At 49.8% G+C, this 16,189-nt stretch overlaps 1 protein-coding gene across 1 annotated transcript in view; it reads left to right on the forward strand.

Moving 5' to 3' along the window:
* The window catches only part of LGR6 (leucine-rich repeat containing G protein-coupled receptor 6), a 148,982-nt gene that overhangs the window by 69,756 nt on the left and 63,037 nt on the right, over positions 1-16,189 (forward strand). The window contains exon 4 of the mRNA XM_010584747.1: positions 6,901-6,972. Coding sequence (XP_010583049.1) covers positions 6,901-6,972 — 72 coding nt within the window. The remainder of the gene's footprint in view (positions 1-6,900; positions 6,973-16,189) is intronic.

The following is a 16,189-nucleotide window of genomic DNA, read 5'->3' on the forward strand; positions in this document are numbered from 1 at the left end:
AAGGACAAGCAGCTGCTGCAATAAGGAAGGAAATATATATTCTCCATATCTGAAGACAGGACTAGCAGGTTTTGGAGCAGATAGTACCAGGGATATTTCAGGACAGATTGCATCTACAGGTGTGGATGCTCTGTCACAGGTTGGCTGAGGTTTGACAGGTGACAGGCATGGCTGGTGTTGGGAATGGCTGCCCCAAATATGACCAGCTGAAGCCCATAGGTATCCAGGAGCTGACTCACAGCAGGTTCAGAGATCTTACCTCTGATGACAGGGGTGTCTCCCAAGGACACAGGCTGGTAGCTGGGGATGGTAACAATTTTCATAATTTAATTTTAATGTGCTAGGGCCTTAGAGCTAATTGTGGTCATGTGCACGTCCACAAGTGAAGTCTCACATGCATCTTGGGCTGTCAAGGGGCCTGGTGCTTTCCCAGTCTTTCCAGAGAATTAGTTTATGTTTAAAAAAGGATGGGAAACACCCTGGGAATTCCTCCACAAACCTGCCTGTGCAGATGGTCCTCTCCCTGCCCTCAGAGTGAATCCCAGAGCTACTAGAAGCAGGACCAGATTCTTGGGCCTGCCTCCTCCGGCTGCTTCACTGTACAAAAACCACCTGGAAAGTGGCCATGAAGATAGGCCTGTGCAGAAACTATGCGGGGTACACCCAGGGAAGCATGTGTGGGGAGACTTGGAAGAGAGCAACTGAAGTGCAAAACTGTCCCACTACCAACAAAACATCATGACACAGGGGAATATGCTGAGATCTTCATGCATCAAGCCTTGAGCCAGCCCCCAACCAAAGGCAAGGCAAGGCAAGGCAAGATGTGGCCTCCTTGGCTCCCCTCAGATGAGTGCAGGCTGACCTTGATGGATGCTCAGCAGTGGTAGCTGGTGCTCTGAGGTCCTCCCAACTGATGGGTACATCCCTTTGCAAAAAGATTTGCAAGTGCACCTCTCCCAGGGGCTCTGCTCTGCAGCATGGCCAACCCACACCCTCCCCACAGAGGCTGATGCTCCATGCTTCAGTGCCAAGATCATTAGAAACCTGCTCCATAGGCTGGTTTGTCTCCTCTGCCAAGGTCCTTCCCTTGCAAAATTAACTACTTAGTCCATGATGTCCCTTGGAAGCAGGGTGTCCCTTCCCAGCCCATTGCAGAGCACCTTGCACCTTCCCTCACAGTCTGGTTGTGGTCAGGGGTGGAGAGCAGAGCCTAGGAAGAAGCCTTGGAGCTTTCCAGGGTGGCAGAACATGCTGTTTAATCACAGTCTCTGGAAAACTGGAAACTTCCCCATCCTTCCAGACCTCCTCATGAGCTGCCTGGATGCCCCTCACCTCCAAGTGCCCTGGCTGGAGCTTCATCAACCAGGAGCCATCCATCCCAGCTGGCCATGTGGCTGAGCTTGTGCTGCCATGGCCTCACACCACATCCCACCCTCCCACATGTATCCCTGATCAAATTCTCTGCCGCACAAGCAGGATTGCCAGGCCTCTTACTTCCCTGGCTGAACATGCTGCAGCAGCAGCAGCAGCGCTTAGTAGACAAGAAGGAATCCCACACCAAATTCTTCAGGGAAAGACTCCAAGTACAACCACAACCTGAGCCTGCCTCACCCCAAAAATGTGGAGGGCAAAATGCCTGGGTGCATCCTCTTGGCTGCAGACCCTGCACTCACAGCAGCCAGCTGGGGTGGCCCACCCCGCTGCTCCGTTCCTCAACAAGCTTCAACCAGTCTGCCTGAGTGTGCAGACCCAGCACTGCCCACATTCTGCCTGCACAGACAGTGGCGTGAGTGCTGCCCAGCACCTGCCTGCACAAGCGTGTTGACCCAGTGCTGCCTGCAGCCACTCCCACCCACATACTGCCCCAGTGCTGCCCATGGCTGGTCTCCATCAACAGGTAGGCTGGAGTGAGCCTGGCAAAAGTGGCCTTGCTCTGCACATGCCACATCTCCTGGCCAGACGGACCCTACCCAATGGCCACCCCCACTGGTCCCTCCTTCTCTTCTCCCCCTGAGCTACAATCACAGCATCTCATGTGTTCCAGGACAGGCACTGACTAGCCTGGGTTGTGAACACACATCAGAAAACATCGCCAAAAAAGCCATGTTGCCCCAGGGTGGCAGGCTTGCAGGTGGCTTGGGACACTTCAGGAATCCTCAGACAGACCCTACCTCTTTGACAACCCCGAGCCTGTGCAGAACAGAAATGGCTTTGAGACAAAGGGAATGGTGTGGCCCATCCATGAGACGCTCCCATGGGGAGGGAAGAGGAACGTGCAGAGGTTGGAATGTCTTTAATCCCCATGCACAGGCTCCAGGCACAGTTGCCTCAAGCAATAACAGCCCTTTGACTGTGCTGGCTGAGTCACTTCAGCCTCCCAAGATGGGGACATTTTAACATGCACAGGCCTGTACCTCTGAGAGCTGTAAGTCTGCTGAGACTGTCTTGTGCAAGGATCCTGGTGTGATGGGACCTGATCCCAGCATTTTTCTGGTCGTTCAGGCATGGTCTCTACCAACAAACAATCCTCCTACTTCTGAAAATAAAACATGACCTCTGAAGAGTTGTGACTTATGAGGGTTCCCGTCAGACTGCTGTGGATAGCAGGTTGTGTGTCCATGTCTGCCAGTGTCCGCAAGATCCAGTATGGTCACCTGAACAGTGCCAACCCAAGGTGACAGTGCACTATCCAGACCTGGTTTTGAGCACTTGCTGGCGTGAATCTTCTTTGCTTGTCATGTTCACCAATGTCCTCAGCTTGTCCAGAAGGCCTGGTGCTGCATTTGATAGTGGCTCATCAACCAGTGCAGACCTGTAGGACTTTACTCTTTGATACAGCTGCTAGAAGAGAGAAAATTGCACTCAGCAGTTGAGAAAATGCACCAGACAGAGTGGGCATAGGGCTGGATAGGTGGTGAGATTGCTCCATGGGCAGAAGTCAAGCGCTCACTAAGGTTGTCTCCAGGCTGCTGTGAAGCAGCAGCTTGCAATAGGAAAGCTAATGAAGTCCAGAAATTTTGTTTGAATTGGAGCCAGGACCTGATGGAGAGGCAGGAGCAGAGACAGATGCCAGTGGAGAAAGGCTGAAGCCAGTGTGATCTGGGATCTCAGGGTTGCTGTGATCTTGTGGACTGAGGTCCCAGTTCACAGACCATGTCTGTGCCTCAGCTGGTCATCCTGTGGTGTACCTAGAATCCTGATGGAGATCCCTGCACCATCCTCCATGCACACACCCTGCAATGCAGCTTCCTTTCCTGGGGGACCATGAATGCAGGGAGGGGACAGGGCATGCCCAAAGCTTTCAGGGACATGAAGTGAAGAGATGACTGGTTTTCAGAGTTGTTCCCTCTTTGCAATGCTGTTTACATAAGTCATACAGTGACCCCCTTAATGCAGAACGTATCAGCCATCCTTGGAAATGGCCTGGAGCCCAGGACTCCCACTGTGGGTGCTCTCCTCAGTGAACTACAGCATTGGCCTTTTGCATCTCATAGAAGACCAGCATCCCAAAAGGGGAAATGCCACCACTTAGACAGAGAGGGACCCTGTGACCCTGTCACAGCTCTCCAGGTGCCCTGCTGTTCTCTGAACCCTTTTGCCATCCTCCTTTTGTAGTGGCACCTGGGCACCCCAGTACAGAGCAGCCCCAGGACCCAGATGCCACAGTGAGGACATGCGCTCCTGCTAGTGTGTAGAGACTTCCTTGACATCATCCCCCAGGTTTTGGTACAATTATTCGAGCTCTTGCCAAAATCATGCTATATGTTGTTGCAAGAGCCTTTTGTGGAAAAAAAATAATATGCAGGAATGGTTTAACATGCCATGTAAGGATTGACTGCAGGGACCAGGGGCCTGACTGGGGTTGTCCTTAAAACCATACTGTAAGAAAAGCCATCCTGGGACACCCAGTGGTAGATGCAGCATATCTTTTCCTGCTCAACCTGAGTTCCCAGTGAGAAGAGCTGGGGCTTTCCTGAGCTTGAGGCTGAATGAATAACTTCTTGTTTAATACCAGGGTGGCCCTGTCCCTATAAAATTATCTAACCCTGTCTGGAACTATTTTTTGGCCTCTCTGTATCATGTTCTGATGATGACTTATTGGAGTAATTACGTGCCATGTGAAGAAGCGTTGCTTCTTGTCCCAGTCTCAGCATCTGAAAACTTCTCTAGCTGCCCTGCTGTTGTGAAAAACAGCACTGTCCAGCACTCCAGTGGTTTCAGAGGTCTCTGAAGCCTCTTTCTTAAATATCATTTGTCTGTGCCAAAAGGGCTTCATTTTGGAATCAGCCCGTTCTGATGGTGGTCTGGAAAGTTTCTCAGTCTGTGTCACTGGTTGGAGGAGGGACTTGTGATAGATGGGAGGCAGCAGGATCCAGCAGTAGTATGACAATGGGGTTTGCTTTAATATTGACTCCAGATATTTCCACTGATCAACTCTGAACACTGAGCTCAGATTTCATAGAGCCACTGAGATCCAACTGGTGTCCCAGCAAAACCCCAACAGTGCTTCCTAAAGCCCCACTCTGTATCACTCCTTATTCAGCTCTGCATCTTCTTGATTTTCAACTGACCTGAACTGTTGTACTTCTTCACTGGGCAGCAGGATGAAGCACACCTCGGCTGTGGAAACAAACCCATATGCAGGACCAGGAGCCCCAGAAGTTGGGTTGGTCCTTGCATGACAGCTGTCTGCCTGGATGAGCTTCTCCATCCCAGTGGGCTGCAGAGAGCACCCATGAGATTGATCACTGGGGCTTACATTCCCCTTTCACAAGCATGGAAGGAGAACCAGGGACAAGGATCATGGACTTGTCAGAGCACAGTTCATACCAGCCACACGACCCTCTGTGGGTCATGCTCCTCTCAGAGGGGTCCCACCAGCCTTGCACCATGCACCTTGAGAGAATGGGCTCTGGGTGCATCAGCAAGGAAGCTCATGGTGCTCTGTGGTCCCTGTACTTGGCCCGTGTCCACACAGAGCACATGGTGAGAAGATCACCCAGGAAGGTGAAGAGGGGAAGCATTTTGAGAATGGCAGGATGGAGGGAGTGGGGCACAACAGAGTGATTAGAGGAAAATTAGGAGTCAGTGGAGCAGGGATCCAAGACTGCCAGAGTGTCTGAGGCTCGGATTGCCCCTTGCGTGCACCAGGAGACCTGAGACCATTTGTGCTGCCCATGGACCAGTTTTGTGCAGGAGATGCAAGAGGAGGGCATGGGCAGAGGGAGCCACTTCAAACACGCCCAGCCCTGCCCTGCCCCACCAGTGAGGAGTGGTGTGTGAGCACCCTGCACATCTCCGTGCCTGACATTCCCACGCTGCCTCCTCAGCCTTTTTTCTTCTAGACCGAATTATCCCAATTACATTCCTCTGCCACCCCTGTAATTTCTAGTTTCCCCACAGGTGAGGATCTGGCATTTCCTCATCCTTCTGCCCATTGTCCTCTGGCTGCTCTCCTGCTGCCCCATGTCCTGCAGGGCAGGGCCCAGATGGGACAGCATGGCCTGGCCAAAACCTGCCCAGCATCAAGAGGAGCAAAGGGATCACAGCTGGTGTCCTTGCTCCTCACACCCATATGTAGCCACCCCCAAAGCATCTCTGCACCTTCCCAAGAGCAAGTCTGTCTTGTCTTGGGTCTCCAGGTATACCCACCAGCCCCAGACAGTTTTGGCAGGGCTGCAAGCCTGTGCCCAGTTGTATTTGCACAGCTGCTTATCCCTGTCCATCCACGGAGTCTTTCTCTTGGTCTCCCTGCAGCAACCTGCATTTTCCATCCGCTCTCCCACACTAGTTGATCTCTGCACCCCTCTTGGTATGTGCATGGTGCCTTGTGCAGCCCCGTGTTGTCAGCAGAGGTAGCAACCTTCCCCTCCCAGCTATCATCTGGGTCCTTAGCAATAATGCTGAGTGTCATCTCCAGGAGAGATGCTGTAGACCCTTAAGCATGTTCTTCATTTGAGAGGGAACCATTTATTAATTTGAGTATGGCCCCTCTGCTGCCTTTTCATACCACATCAAACATGTCTTCTCTCCTGCATTGCATGCCAGCATTTAACATCTTAGTAAAGTAAAGCTAAATTCATGGTAGATGATGTCTATGTTTTCTTCTCCATTCTCATGGGCTTTTACCCTGTATAGAAAAAAACTAGATTGCTTTGACACAACCCATTTTTCACTAGACACTACTGATAGTTGCTTGTTTCCCTACTTTTTCTTCTGTGTACATCCAAATAATTTAATGGTAAGTCCCCATTTTCCTCCAGAAATTGAAGAGGTTGGTGGCCTATAGCTTCCATTTTTTAAAGATTGTCTCTACAATTGTCTTTTTCAACTTTCCTTTCATGACAGACTTCTGAATCCTCTGCAGTAAAGCTAGCAGTCACAGTAATGGCAAAGTTTCTTACTTGGATCAGTACTCTTCGGGCTGCCCCTCACTGCTAAGGCCATGCTCTGTCCCTTTGACACAGTCCACAGGCTAGTTTCCATAGACTCTGCAGAGGTAACCACCACTGGCACACACTGGGAGAAGGATGTCTTATACAAGTATAAATACAGGACAACTCAGCTGAAAGCACTGGTATTATTCTGGACTAACAGACGCAAGTGTGCAGTGGAGAGACCCCTTTACGGTCACATCGTCCCAGTGGATCCCCCATTGCAGCACCGAAGTCACCCCTGGGACCCTCTGCTGCAGGATCCTGGGCCAGCCTGGACTGCAGCTCACCAGCCAGCTGCCTGCAAGCTTGCTTAAGAGCCCTGGGTGACTAACATGGTGCTTTCAAACCCCTCTAGCTTTCCAACATGAGTCCAGGACAGCTTCAGAAACAAGCAGCAACAAACTCCATTTTATGTCAGGCTTTTTTTTTTTTTTTAACAAAGTTCTCTTTTTTCTAATTATAGGATGTTGCAGAACAATCAGCTGAGTCGCATCCCTGCAGAGGCACTGAGAGATCTTCCAAACCTCCAGTCTCTGTAAGTCATTAAAAGTCAATGCTTCGAGCTGCACGGTCCCCTGGGGGCCCCAGGCTTCCCAGCATTTGAGTCATTAGTTCCTTTGTCAAGGATGTTCTGTCCCTTCTTCCTTTTCTTTTCCAATTAAAGCAAAGATTACTGTCACTTAGCATAGAAGGGAGGGGAGGGCAGTTTTCAAGGAAGGAACACTGGCTTGGTAAAGGATGTTGAAATTACAGCTCCCCGTGTGTTTGTTGTGATGAAAAGGCCACCAGTGCCAATGCATATTTCAAGGAACACTGAAAAATATCCACGCAGAAGGGGCTCCGTCCTCTCCGCTGCCAACCACAGTGAGGAAGGGACCTGCCAGGGAGCACAGAGGACTCTCTGGTCTGTCAACATGCGAGTTGGGCTGTGTTACCCAGATAGAGGATAGTTATGTCAGGGTAGAAATGCTTTAAAACACTTCTATTGATTCAGCCATGAGAAGAAGCTGAGGCTGCGATTGTGCTTTTCCTTTAAAGTAACTATATCTGCAGTAGATTTGTGCTACTGTATCCACTAAAAATCACACGTCACTGAAATATTTGCAGTTTTCCTGAGTGTGGACACACTTGCAATCAGACCCTGGTAGTGCCACTGAATTTAGGGAAGCTCTGTTTGGTAATCGCCCAGCTGGTGTAAGCAGCACTGCCAAAGCTTGTAAGAGCATTCTGAACTGGGCTGAACCACTCAAAAACTAACTTTAACCCTAACCCTTAACTTCAGTCCTAGTCTTACTGTGTGTTTTATCATAGAAATGCTGGCTGGAAGCAGTTCCTGGAGGCTTCCAGGCTGGCCTTCTGCTTGGAGCAGGACTGTCACCAATACTAGGTGGAGCAGTTGCAGCTTTGTCTGTCCAAGCCTTGAAACCCTCCTATCATGGAGATTCCCCCCTCACCGTTGACCTGGCCTGGGGCTGTTCTTCATGGGGAAGAAGCTTTTCCTCAAGTCCAACCTAAAATTCCTGGAGCACAATTTGTGGTCATTACTCTTTGTTTGATCCCTTGGAACTACCCAGGAGAGCTTGGCTCCACCATCTTTAGTTGTGGGTCACTAGCAGATCTCCTCTTAACCTCTTCTCTGCTAGGTGAAACCAACCCAGCTCCTTCCACCTCTGCTCATTGGGGCAAGTTCTCTGGGACCCTGACTCAGTTGCCAGCCCTCCACTGGACCCATCTGGTTCCTCTTCATCCTTCTTACACTGGGCAGCCCAAAACTGGGCACAGTTCTCCCTGTGTGGCCCTCCCAGCATCAACTAGGAGTTTCTGTAAATATTAATTTAAATATTAATTTACAATGGGGGTGTTGGCTGTGCAGGATATGAACACTCTTTCTGCCAGGAGAGATTTGAAACATTTGTTGCTGAAACACCATTGGCACATGGTGGTGGCTGTTATTAAAATGTGTTGACATCACCACTAGTGCCAGAGTCAAGACCTCCCAGTCCAGGGATTTGGAGATTAGATTGTTTTCCAGGTGAATTCCCTTTCAAAGGAAATTTGACATGGAAGGTCACTGCAGTGGGGTTGCCCCAGGAATGCCCCTTTCCCCCCTCAGCCTGTCTCTCCTATGCCCCTGAAAGTGTATGACAACCAGTGCCACCAGATCCCATGGTTGGATAGACCCAACCTTTGCTTCTGAAGGTTCAACTGCCTGCACACACCATGGCTGCTTGGGCCACCTGGCCTGGGGCACACATCACTGATGGGTGGCCACCTCAGCCAGTGCTGAGGTGTCTGCACACTCCATCCCCTCAGCCAACAGCCCCCCCCACCCCCCCAAAATAACACATAGCACATGAGAAACGCAAAATGCTCCAAGCAGCTGCTCACAGCACTTTTGGGCTTCATTGAAGGCTCAGGGTGGGAGGATGGTTTATCTTGAATCAACACAGAGGTACCTGCTCTTAGTGCACTTCGAGGCCACCTCATCCAGTGTGGGCCCCCCAAGTGTCTCCAAAGTTGGGTGAGGAGGGAGAGCTTGGGCCAGCTGGGATCTTGTGTTCTTCCTGCAGAAACTGAACAGTAAGAGGAAATGTTAGGAAGAAACAAGCTTCTTCAGACAACCAGAGGGAGACTAGGCTTGGAATAAAATCAGAGGGCTGAGTATCAGGGCATGGCTGGTTAGGACATGCCTAGTGCCTGTCATAATAGGACTGGTTTCAAGAGCCACAGCAGCAGTGGCAAGATATTTATATTGCCAGTTGTGTCCCATTTGCCCCCAGAGCATGCTGCCCCAGCCAGCAGGATCCCATCCAGGATCTGAGGTGACTGAGCAGGGACCTGCTGCCTTTCCCCAGCAGCCTTGGCCCTTTGGACCAACCTGTCTGGGCTGTTACTCCCCTCAAACCTGCCCTCAGCCCCTCACCCCTGGTAGTTCAGGCAGGTCTTTTCCTAGCAGTGCACAAGCACCCATGCCCAGTCTCTCTGGGCTCCTTCACGCCTCCTCTCCTCATCATTTTTAGGATACTTGTCCTCAACCCCCCAGACCAGGGCCACCTCTTCTGAGCCTTCCCCAGCTCCACCTCTGTGGCTCAGGTTCCCTTCCCAGCCTCTCACTGGACCCAAATTCCTGTGCCAGACACAAACTGTGCACAGGAGGGACTGAGCCAGTGACCTTCCACTCCTGTCTCTTCCTTAAAAAAAGAAAAAAACTGTTAGACATGACAAGACCTGGGTTCAGGGTGGGAGAGGGGGCAACAACTTCTGACCTGCAGGATGGCTCTATCCAATGCTCTCGACTACACCAGCCAGACCCACAGCTTATCTACCAGCCACCAGGCACAGTGAGAGTAAATAAGTTCAAAGGAAGGCTCCTGCTGAGAAAAAAAGCATTTAATGGGATTTTGCTTAAAGTGCCCCTCCAGCTGAGGGAGCCTGGATACCTGTTCTTATGGTCACAGACTGCCCAGGGCTTCTGGACCATCTTTACACAGATGACTATTTAAACAAACACCCTTTTTGGGAGGCCCAGCTTCGAGAACCAGCAAAGTATCAGAAAATAAGAGACGTGCATTGGGAAAACAGTACAATCCCTTGTGGCAGATCTGCTGTTGGCAACACCTCTCCCCCTGAGTCAGACAGGTATCCTGCTCGCCAAGTCAGAAAGGTGGGACCTGCTGTGGTTGGGCTGGATCTTCTTCATCACATCTCACCTGATCAGAGAAACTGGAAAGGGATTAGCTAAGCCACAGGCAGTAAATTAGTGGGAATTGGTAGACACAGCAAAACTGTGAGGCAAGATGCTGTGGATCTTTCCCCATTAAGATAATAACACCTGCATATAGCCATCTCTAGCTGCACACTCAGAAGTGATTTCTGGAGACTTCACTCACTGTCAGTGCTTGCACTGCTTTGGCAAGAATGACATGAGCATGGGAAGGCAAAGTGATCTTCCCTAGGGCAACAGCAAAGTCAGGAGTAGGACCTAGGTGTCCTGGCTCCACTTGCCACATTAAGGTGTTTCCATGCCTCATTCAAGACTCTGCAATGGCACGCTTAGTATGTATAGCCAGCAGTCATCAGGAGAGGAAGTATTTATGATAGACTGTGTGAAAGATGAAAAGCTCCCAGGAGAGAGGTTTCTGTAACGAAAAGCAAGCGGCAAAACAGTAGTATCTTCTGTAGGTCTCACATCAGTGAACCCACCCCACCCATCCTGTTCTTTCTGTGCTTACGAGAATTCAGGGTAAAGCCATAAAAGATCAGTCAGGTCCCCTACAGTCGCTTTTCCATGTTGTGCCCGTAGGCGAGGTCCAACTCTTCAAACTGGGGGGGGGGGCAGCAGTCACTGGAAGCAAAAGCTTCAGAAGTGTCCCACGCAATGGAGACCTCTTCCCTGTCTGAGCTACCTGGTTAAAGGGTTGGCAGAAGGTACCTCTCAGAAAGACCCTGATTGCAGATCACCAACAGGCTGCAGTAAAACCTGCCCTCAGTATGGAGAGTACAGGAGGTAGTTATTCTCCAAGATAGTTATTCTCCACAGACAGTTATTCTCCAAGGACAGGCACAAGCCAGCTGCACCTCACATTAGCACTGCATCAACCCCTGTCTGTGCTTCTAGCTTGGCCACTTGAAAGTGCAGAGGGCACATGCAGAAAGAGACGATGATTTGCACTTTCTCCTCTTTATACAGAAACTGTACAACGAAGAATCCTTAGGCATGGTGAAGGCCCAAGAACCATGTCTGGTAACTAAGCCAAGCATGTCTATGAGGCACAGTGCTGCTCTGGGTGGATAGGGACATTTCTGAAGACACACAGTGTGTATTACAAGATTGTACCACTGCTGTGTCTCACGCTGGTGAAAGCATGACCTGCTTTCATCCTGGGTCTCCATCCTGTGCTGCTTCCCCAAGGGAGAAGCCAGTGCTTGCAGAGTCTTGTAATTCTCTTTCTAGCTCATGTTTAGAAATGCTCTTCTGTAGCCACCTTTTCCTCCTTTCTCCTATCAAACAGGAAAATGATCCATAAAAATGAGAGACCTGATTTGAAAACCGGGAGTGGCACAGTGTGGACAGTCACTATGTCTTAAGGCAGATACAGAGCTAAGATGCTCTACTTGGTTTTCACTGGTGTCATGACTTCTCCAAATGTAGTTACTAACCTCAGGCCAAGAGCCTCCAGTACAGGTCCGCATTAGAAAGTTTCTTTTTTTTCCCTCTTTTTCAAATATCTGAGTAATTTTCCACAAGTTTATGAGACTCTTGTGTATTCGTTGCCAAAAAATTAGCCAGCCTGGAACACCCATAGGTCACCCAGAGTATGGTTTCCAAGCATTACTGGTCAGGCTATCTGAGACCCAGTGTACTCATGTTGCCCAGAGACTATTTTTTTCCATTCAGAAGAGTAATTGGCTTTATGGCACGCCATGACAGTTCATGAGTTACCAGACTTATATGGCACTTCATGGAATATTAACTATCTGCTTTGCAGGTTGGCAACACATGCTGTGCAGGCAGGATGGCTGAAAAGGGGGGTGAAAATGGGAGCCAACAGGAGTGGGGTGGAACAGACAGCTGTACTAGACAGAAAGGAATTGTGTGCTGGTTATTTTCTTGCTCTTTCAGATATTTGCTTTTGATGTCCACGTTCGTCATTCTGGGATTCAGGCAGGATTTGAAGGGAATGTATCTATCTCTTATGGACAAGCTGACACAGGAGATGAAAAACAGACTTTTCAATACACAAGGCTTCTCTCAGGTTTACAACAGAAGCAGCCAAACTAAGTGGAAGCTGAGAACAATTGTTTTGAGCATAGCTCTACCGGTAGGACTTACCAGGCAATTCAAGGGATGAGGTGGCCAAAAAAGTAAAACAGAAAGGCATGCTTCTAGCCACTGTGGGACAGAGAGAGGTTGGTATTTACTGCCTGCACAGTATCAAGTTAGAGCTGAAATGTAGCAAAAACCTAATGTGTCAGTGGAGTCTCTGAAATAAGAGAGAGAAAAATAATGTTTAATAAACTCCAGCTGTCTCCAAAGGTAGCAGCTGTCTTGCCTTTTGAGCATTCAGAGAGGATGCCCACTGAGATAGGATACATGCACCCAAGCCTTAGTAGCACTTGGAATTGAACTGCTGGGTCCCTTTGCTGCACTGCTGGGGTCCAAGCTGGGGTCCCAGGCATGAGGCATGTTCAGACCTGTATTGAAGTCCCTCTGCTTGCTAGCTGAGAGTGCCAGACAGTGCAGGCAGCCAGATGCTCCTCAGACTCCAGAAGATGCATGCTGTGAGGTCATGGTACCAGCTAGGAAGTTTGCAGCAAGTTTGGGAGTCTCTAACAGCAGGACATCAACTTGTACATACATGGTCAAGGAGAGGAAAGTCCGGGCAGAAAGAAACTCCAATAAATGTTGTCAATCAGAGAGCAGAAGGAAAGTTATTCCTCCTTTTTATTGGGGGATGCTGCACAGAGAAGTAGGGTACTCCTGTCCGGAATGATCAGAGAGTCTATGGCACAGTCAGGGCATGAACTCTACCCCTCAGAGTACCTTGCCCCTGGGAAACCTTGTTCCACGTTGGAGCTCTCTTGCATTGCACATGCACCCTGCATGCCTTCCCACACAGGGGTTTTTTTGTGGCAGCCTGAACAAAAGACTCCACCTCCAGGGAGAGGAAGCAGCAGCTCTCTGTTAACATGGCCTGGGTCCTGCTCTCACACCTGTCTCTAGAAGACCAGAAACAAGGCAGGAGAAACACTGGCCAGTTGTCACAAAGACCATGCTTACACTGCTCTCCTGGGGGCCTCTCCCTGCTCTTCCCTTCTGACCTGGCTAGGATGAGGATCTGTCTTCAGGCAAGGAGCTTTCTCAAAGCTGCCAGCCCAGGAGCTTCAGGTGTGCAGGATTTTCCATGGGAGGTGTGGTGTCACCTGCAAAAGATGTGTTGTAGTGCAGGAACCAGCAATGGGAGGACACTAATTTTAACTAACCTGGATGAGGCATACTGGCTTTTAGGAAACCTAAGTTACTGAAGTTCCAGTCCTTCACAGGAGAGACAGCATGCCAAAAAACTGACTTTGGATTCAGGCAAGTTTGGGTGAGGTGAGAGGGTCAAGGTGTTCCCCTGTGGATGCTCTCCAAGAGGCTGTTCCTATTGCCCTGTGTGATCCCTCCATACCTTTTCTAACCAAGGAAGATGCAGTCCTGAGTTTTGGCAAATAATATTTCAAACACACTAACAGGGCTTCCTCCTGCAAACTCTAACACAGGTGCTGGGAAGACTGGCAAACCAGATGGATGTTTCCAGTCATTTAACATAACTCTGTGCCAAGGGCATTTGTAGGTCTAGGACAACCATTCCTGATCACCTCATGTGCTGATCCAAAGCTTGGCTGCTCCAGGTTGGCTTACTGCGTATCACCGAGTATCACTGATCAGGGACTTCATGTGGTCTGGGCCACTCCTCCTCCAGAGGGAGATATCCACTATGGGGGGGTCAGCATTTCCCGACCAGAGGTGTTCATGATTCACTCTGCCCCATGGATGTCAGCCAGCTTGAGGAGGCAAGTATCAAATCTACCCAAATACCCCCATCCACATCAGACGCACCTGTCCTTACAAACACCCCTCATCACAGGTCTTCTGAAGCTGCAGCCATGCCTGTGGGGCCAGAATCAGACCTGCCCTGCTCCCTGTCAGCTACAGGATGTGGAGGCATCATTGCCTGGAGCCCAAGCTGTCAGGAAGGAGACCTTGGCGGGGATCACTAGATGAATACAAAGAGGAATTTGGATTTCAAAAGAAGAGAATACAAAGCTCTGGAGACTGAGCCTCCTACCAAGTGTGAGGGAGCTGCTTCCCAGCAGGTTTGCTTTAACTGGGAAGCATGTTGGGAAGCCCAGTGGGGAGGATTAGAAAGAACACGCACACCTGATGGCAATGCTCTGAGCCCTGCAAGGGGTGCCAAGGCTTTGCGTAATCCTCTGATCCAGTTGTGATCCCGTGGCAGAGTATCTGGTTACCAGTGGTTTATAGGTGCAGTAACAACATACGATGTGTATTCTGGAAGAGTCGTGTGTCAGTCTAATTAACGACTTTGTGGTTTGTGAGCACTTAACTAAAGCAGATGGGCACTGTGTCTGTTCCTCTGCCAGGCAGAAGGAGTCCAAGGTATTTCAAAGTGAGCAGGTGCTATAAATTATAATTACCAGGCTTGCAGAGGTAGAGAAAGCAAAGAGAAAAGAAACTTGATGGATTAAGAGATCAAGATAAACTCTTGATTTTTCTTTTTCAAGTACTTATGGAAAGTGAGGAGAATGGCTGGCTCTCTCTGGTGTTTCTCGCAGATCAGCACTTTGGGAAAGTGCTTAGCGTGTGTCTGGCTCCTCTGGGTGGGTGTTGCCTACAGCAGTTTGGAGGGGGAAGGACAGATTAGTGCCAGCCAGAAGAGTATCAGAGTTTTTCCAGTATGGGTGGATATATGGTGTCCTCAGGACAGTCATCACAGCTTCTTCCACCTGGTTTTGAGGCCAGGGGCTCCAGGAGGATAAGATTTCTAAGTGGCCCAGTGCAGCTTTCCCAAAGTTACCACTGTAGTTCAGGTCCACAGTACCAACCTGTGCTTTCAGCATGGTGATCTGATTTCTAGCCTATGGCCATGAATCCAAGAGCTCTGCATTTCCTTGGGGTTCCCTCCTCCATACTGGGGAGGAACTGCACTAATAGCTAATCGCTGGGATTTTGGGAGACTTTGGGCATCCCTAGGACAGTAGCAGGTTTTCTGAATCAGTAAGACACAGCAGCATAGGCACAAAGCTTCTGGAGTCACATTTCTCCCTGCTGGATAAAGGCATCCATTCATTTATCTCCTGCCCCACGGTAGCTCATTTCTCCTCCCACAGAGACTTGTGGCTGCATGTCACTTCATGTGGACCCCAGACCCCAAGCGTGTGGACATAGGTGGCACAGAGATGCTGACACACATAAAGTCATCTAACCCCCGGTGGGCCATCAGCAGCATGGAAGGCTCCAGCTGAGCTCATCTCCATGTGTCTGAGCAGCACACTTTAGTCAAGAAAGAGAACTAGATGCACTGGGGGAGAAACTCATCTCCTGGGAAGCAGGCACCTGCCTTCGTAGATGGATCACTCAGAGCAGTGCCTGGTCCTCTCCATTCACAGCTGGAGAGGGACACACAGTTCAAAAGGAGACATCTGTGTACAGTTGAGATGACTTCTAGCTGTGATACCGACCTGTGCATCAAACTTGATGTCCTCAGTAAGTCCTTGGTACCTGAAGTATGGCATGTGGATCAGGGAGTTAACCACAGCTCTAGCCCATCCCCTGGCCTGCATGTGCAGGGGGTTGTCCAGAAACACCTAAACATCTGGTAACCCTGTTCCAGAGGAAAGAGAGCGTGTAAATCATAGTCCATCAATACTAAAATTTGGGATAAGAGGGAACTAAAAGTCTGGTGTCTTGGCTAAAGGTCTGCAAAGTCCATTCAGCCCAATAAAGTAATTTTCAGATATTTCTGCATCGTCCAAGTGATCAGTGACAGTCAAGGCCTTGGACTAGCCTTGACCATAGGATTTCCCCACAGCTGTTGCTGCCCCAGCAGCCTCCAGCACACTAAGCCCATACCTCACTTCATCCTTGCATTTGCAGGCACAGAAACCCATTGTGGCACATGAGACTTGGAGAATGGTTCCCAGCCACTTTTCAACAAATCTCCCCGTTGCACTCACCTCCTCCTCTG

Source organism: Haliaeetus leucocephalus, unplaced genomic scaffold, assembly GCF_000737465.1.
Source record: "Haliaeetus leucocephalus isolate CR32 unplaced genomic scaffold, Haliaeetus_leucocephalus-4.0 Scaffold1000, whole genome shotgun sequence".
NCBI lineage: Eukaryota > Metazoa > Chordata > Aves > Accipitriformes > Accipitridae > Haliaeetus > Haliaeetus leucocephalus.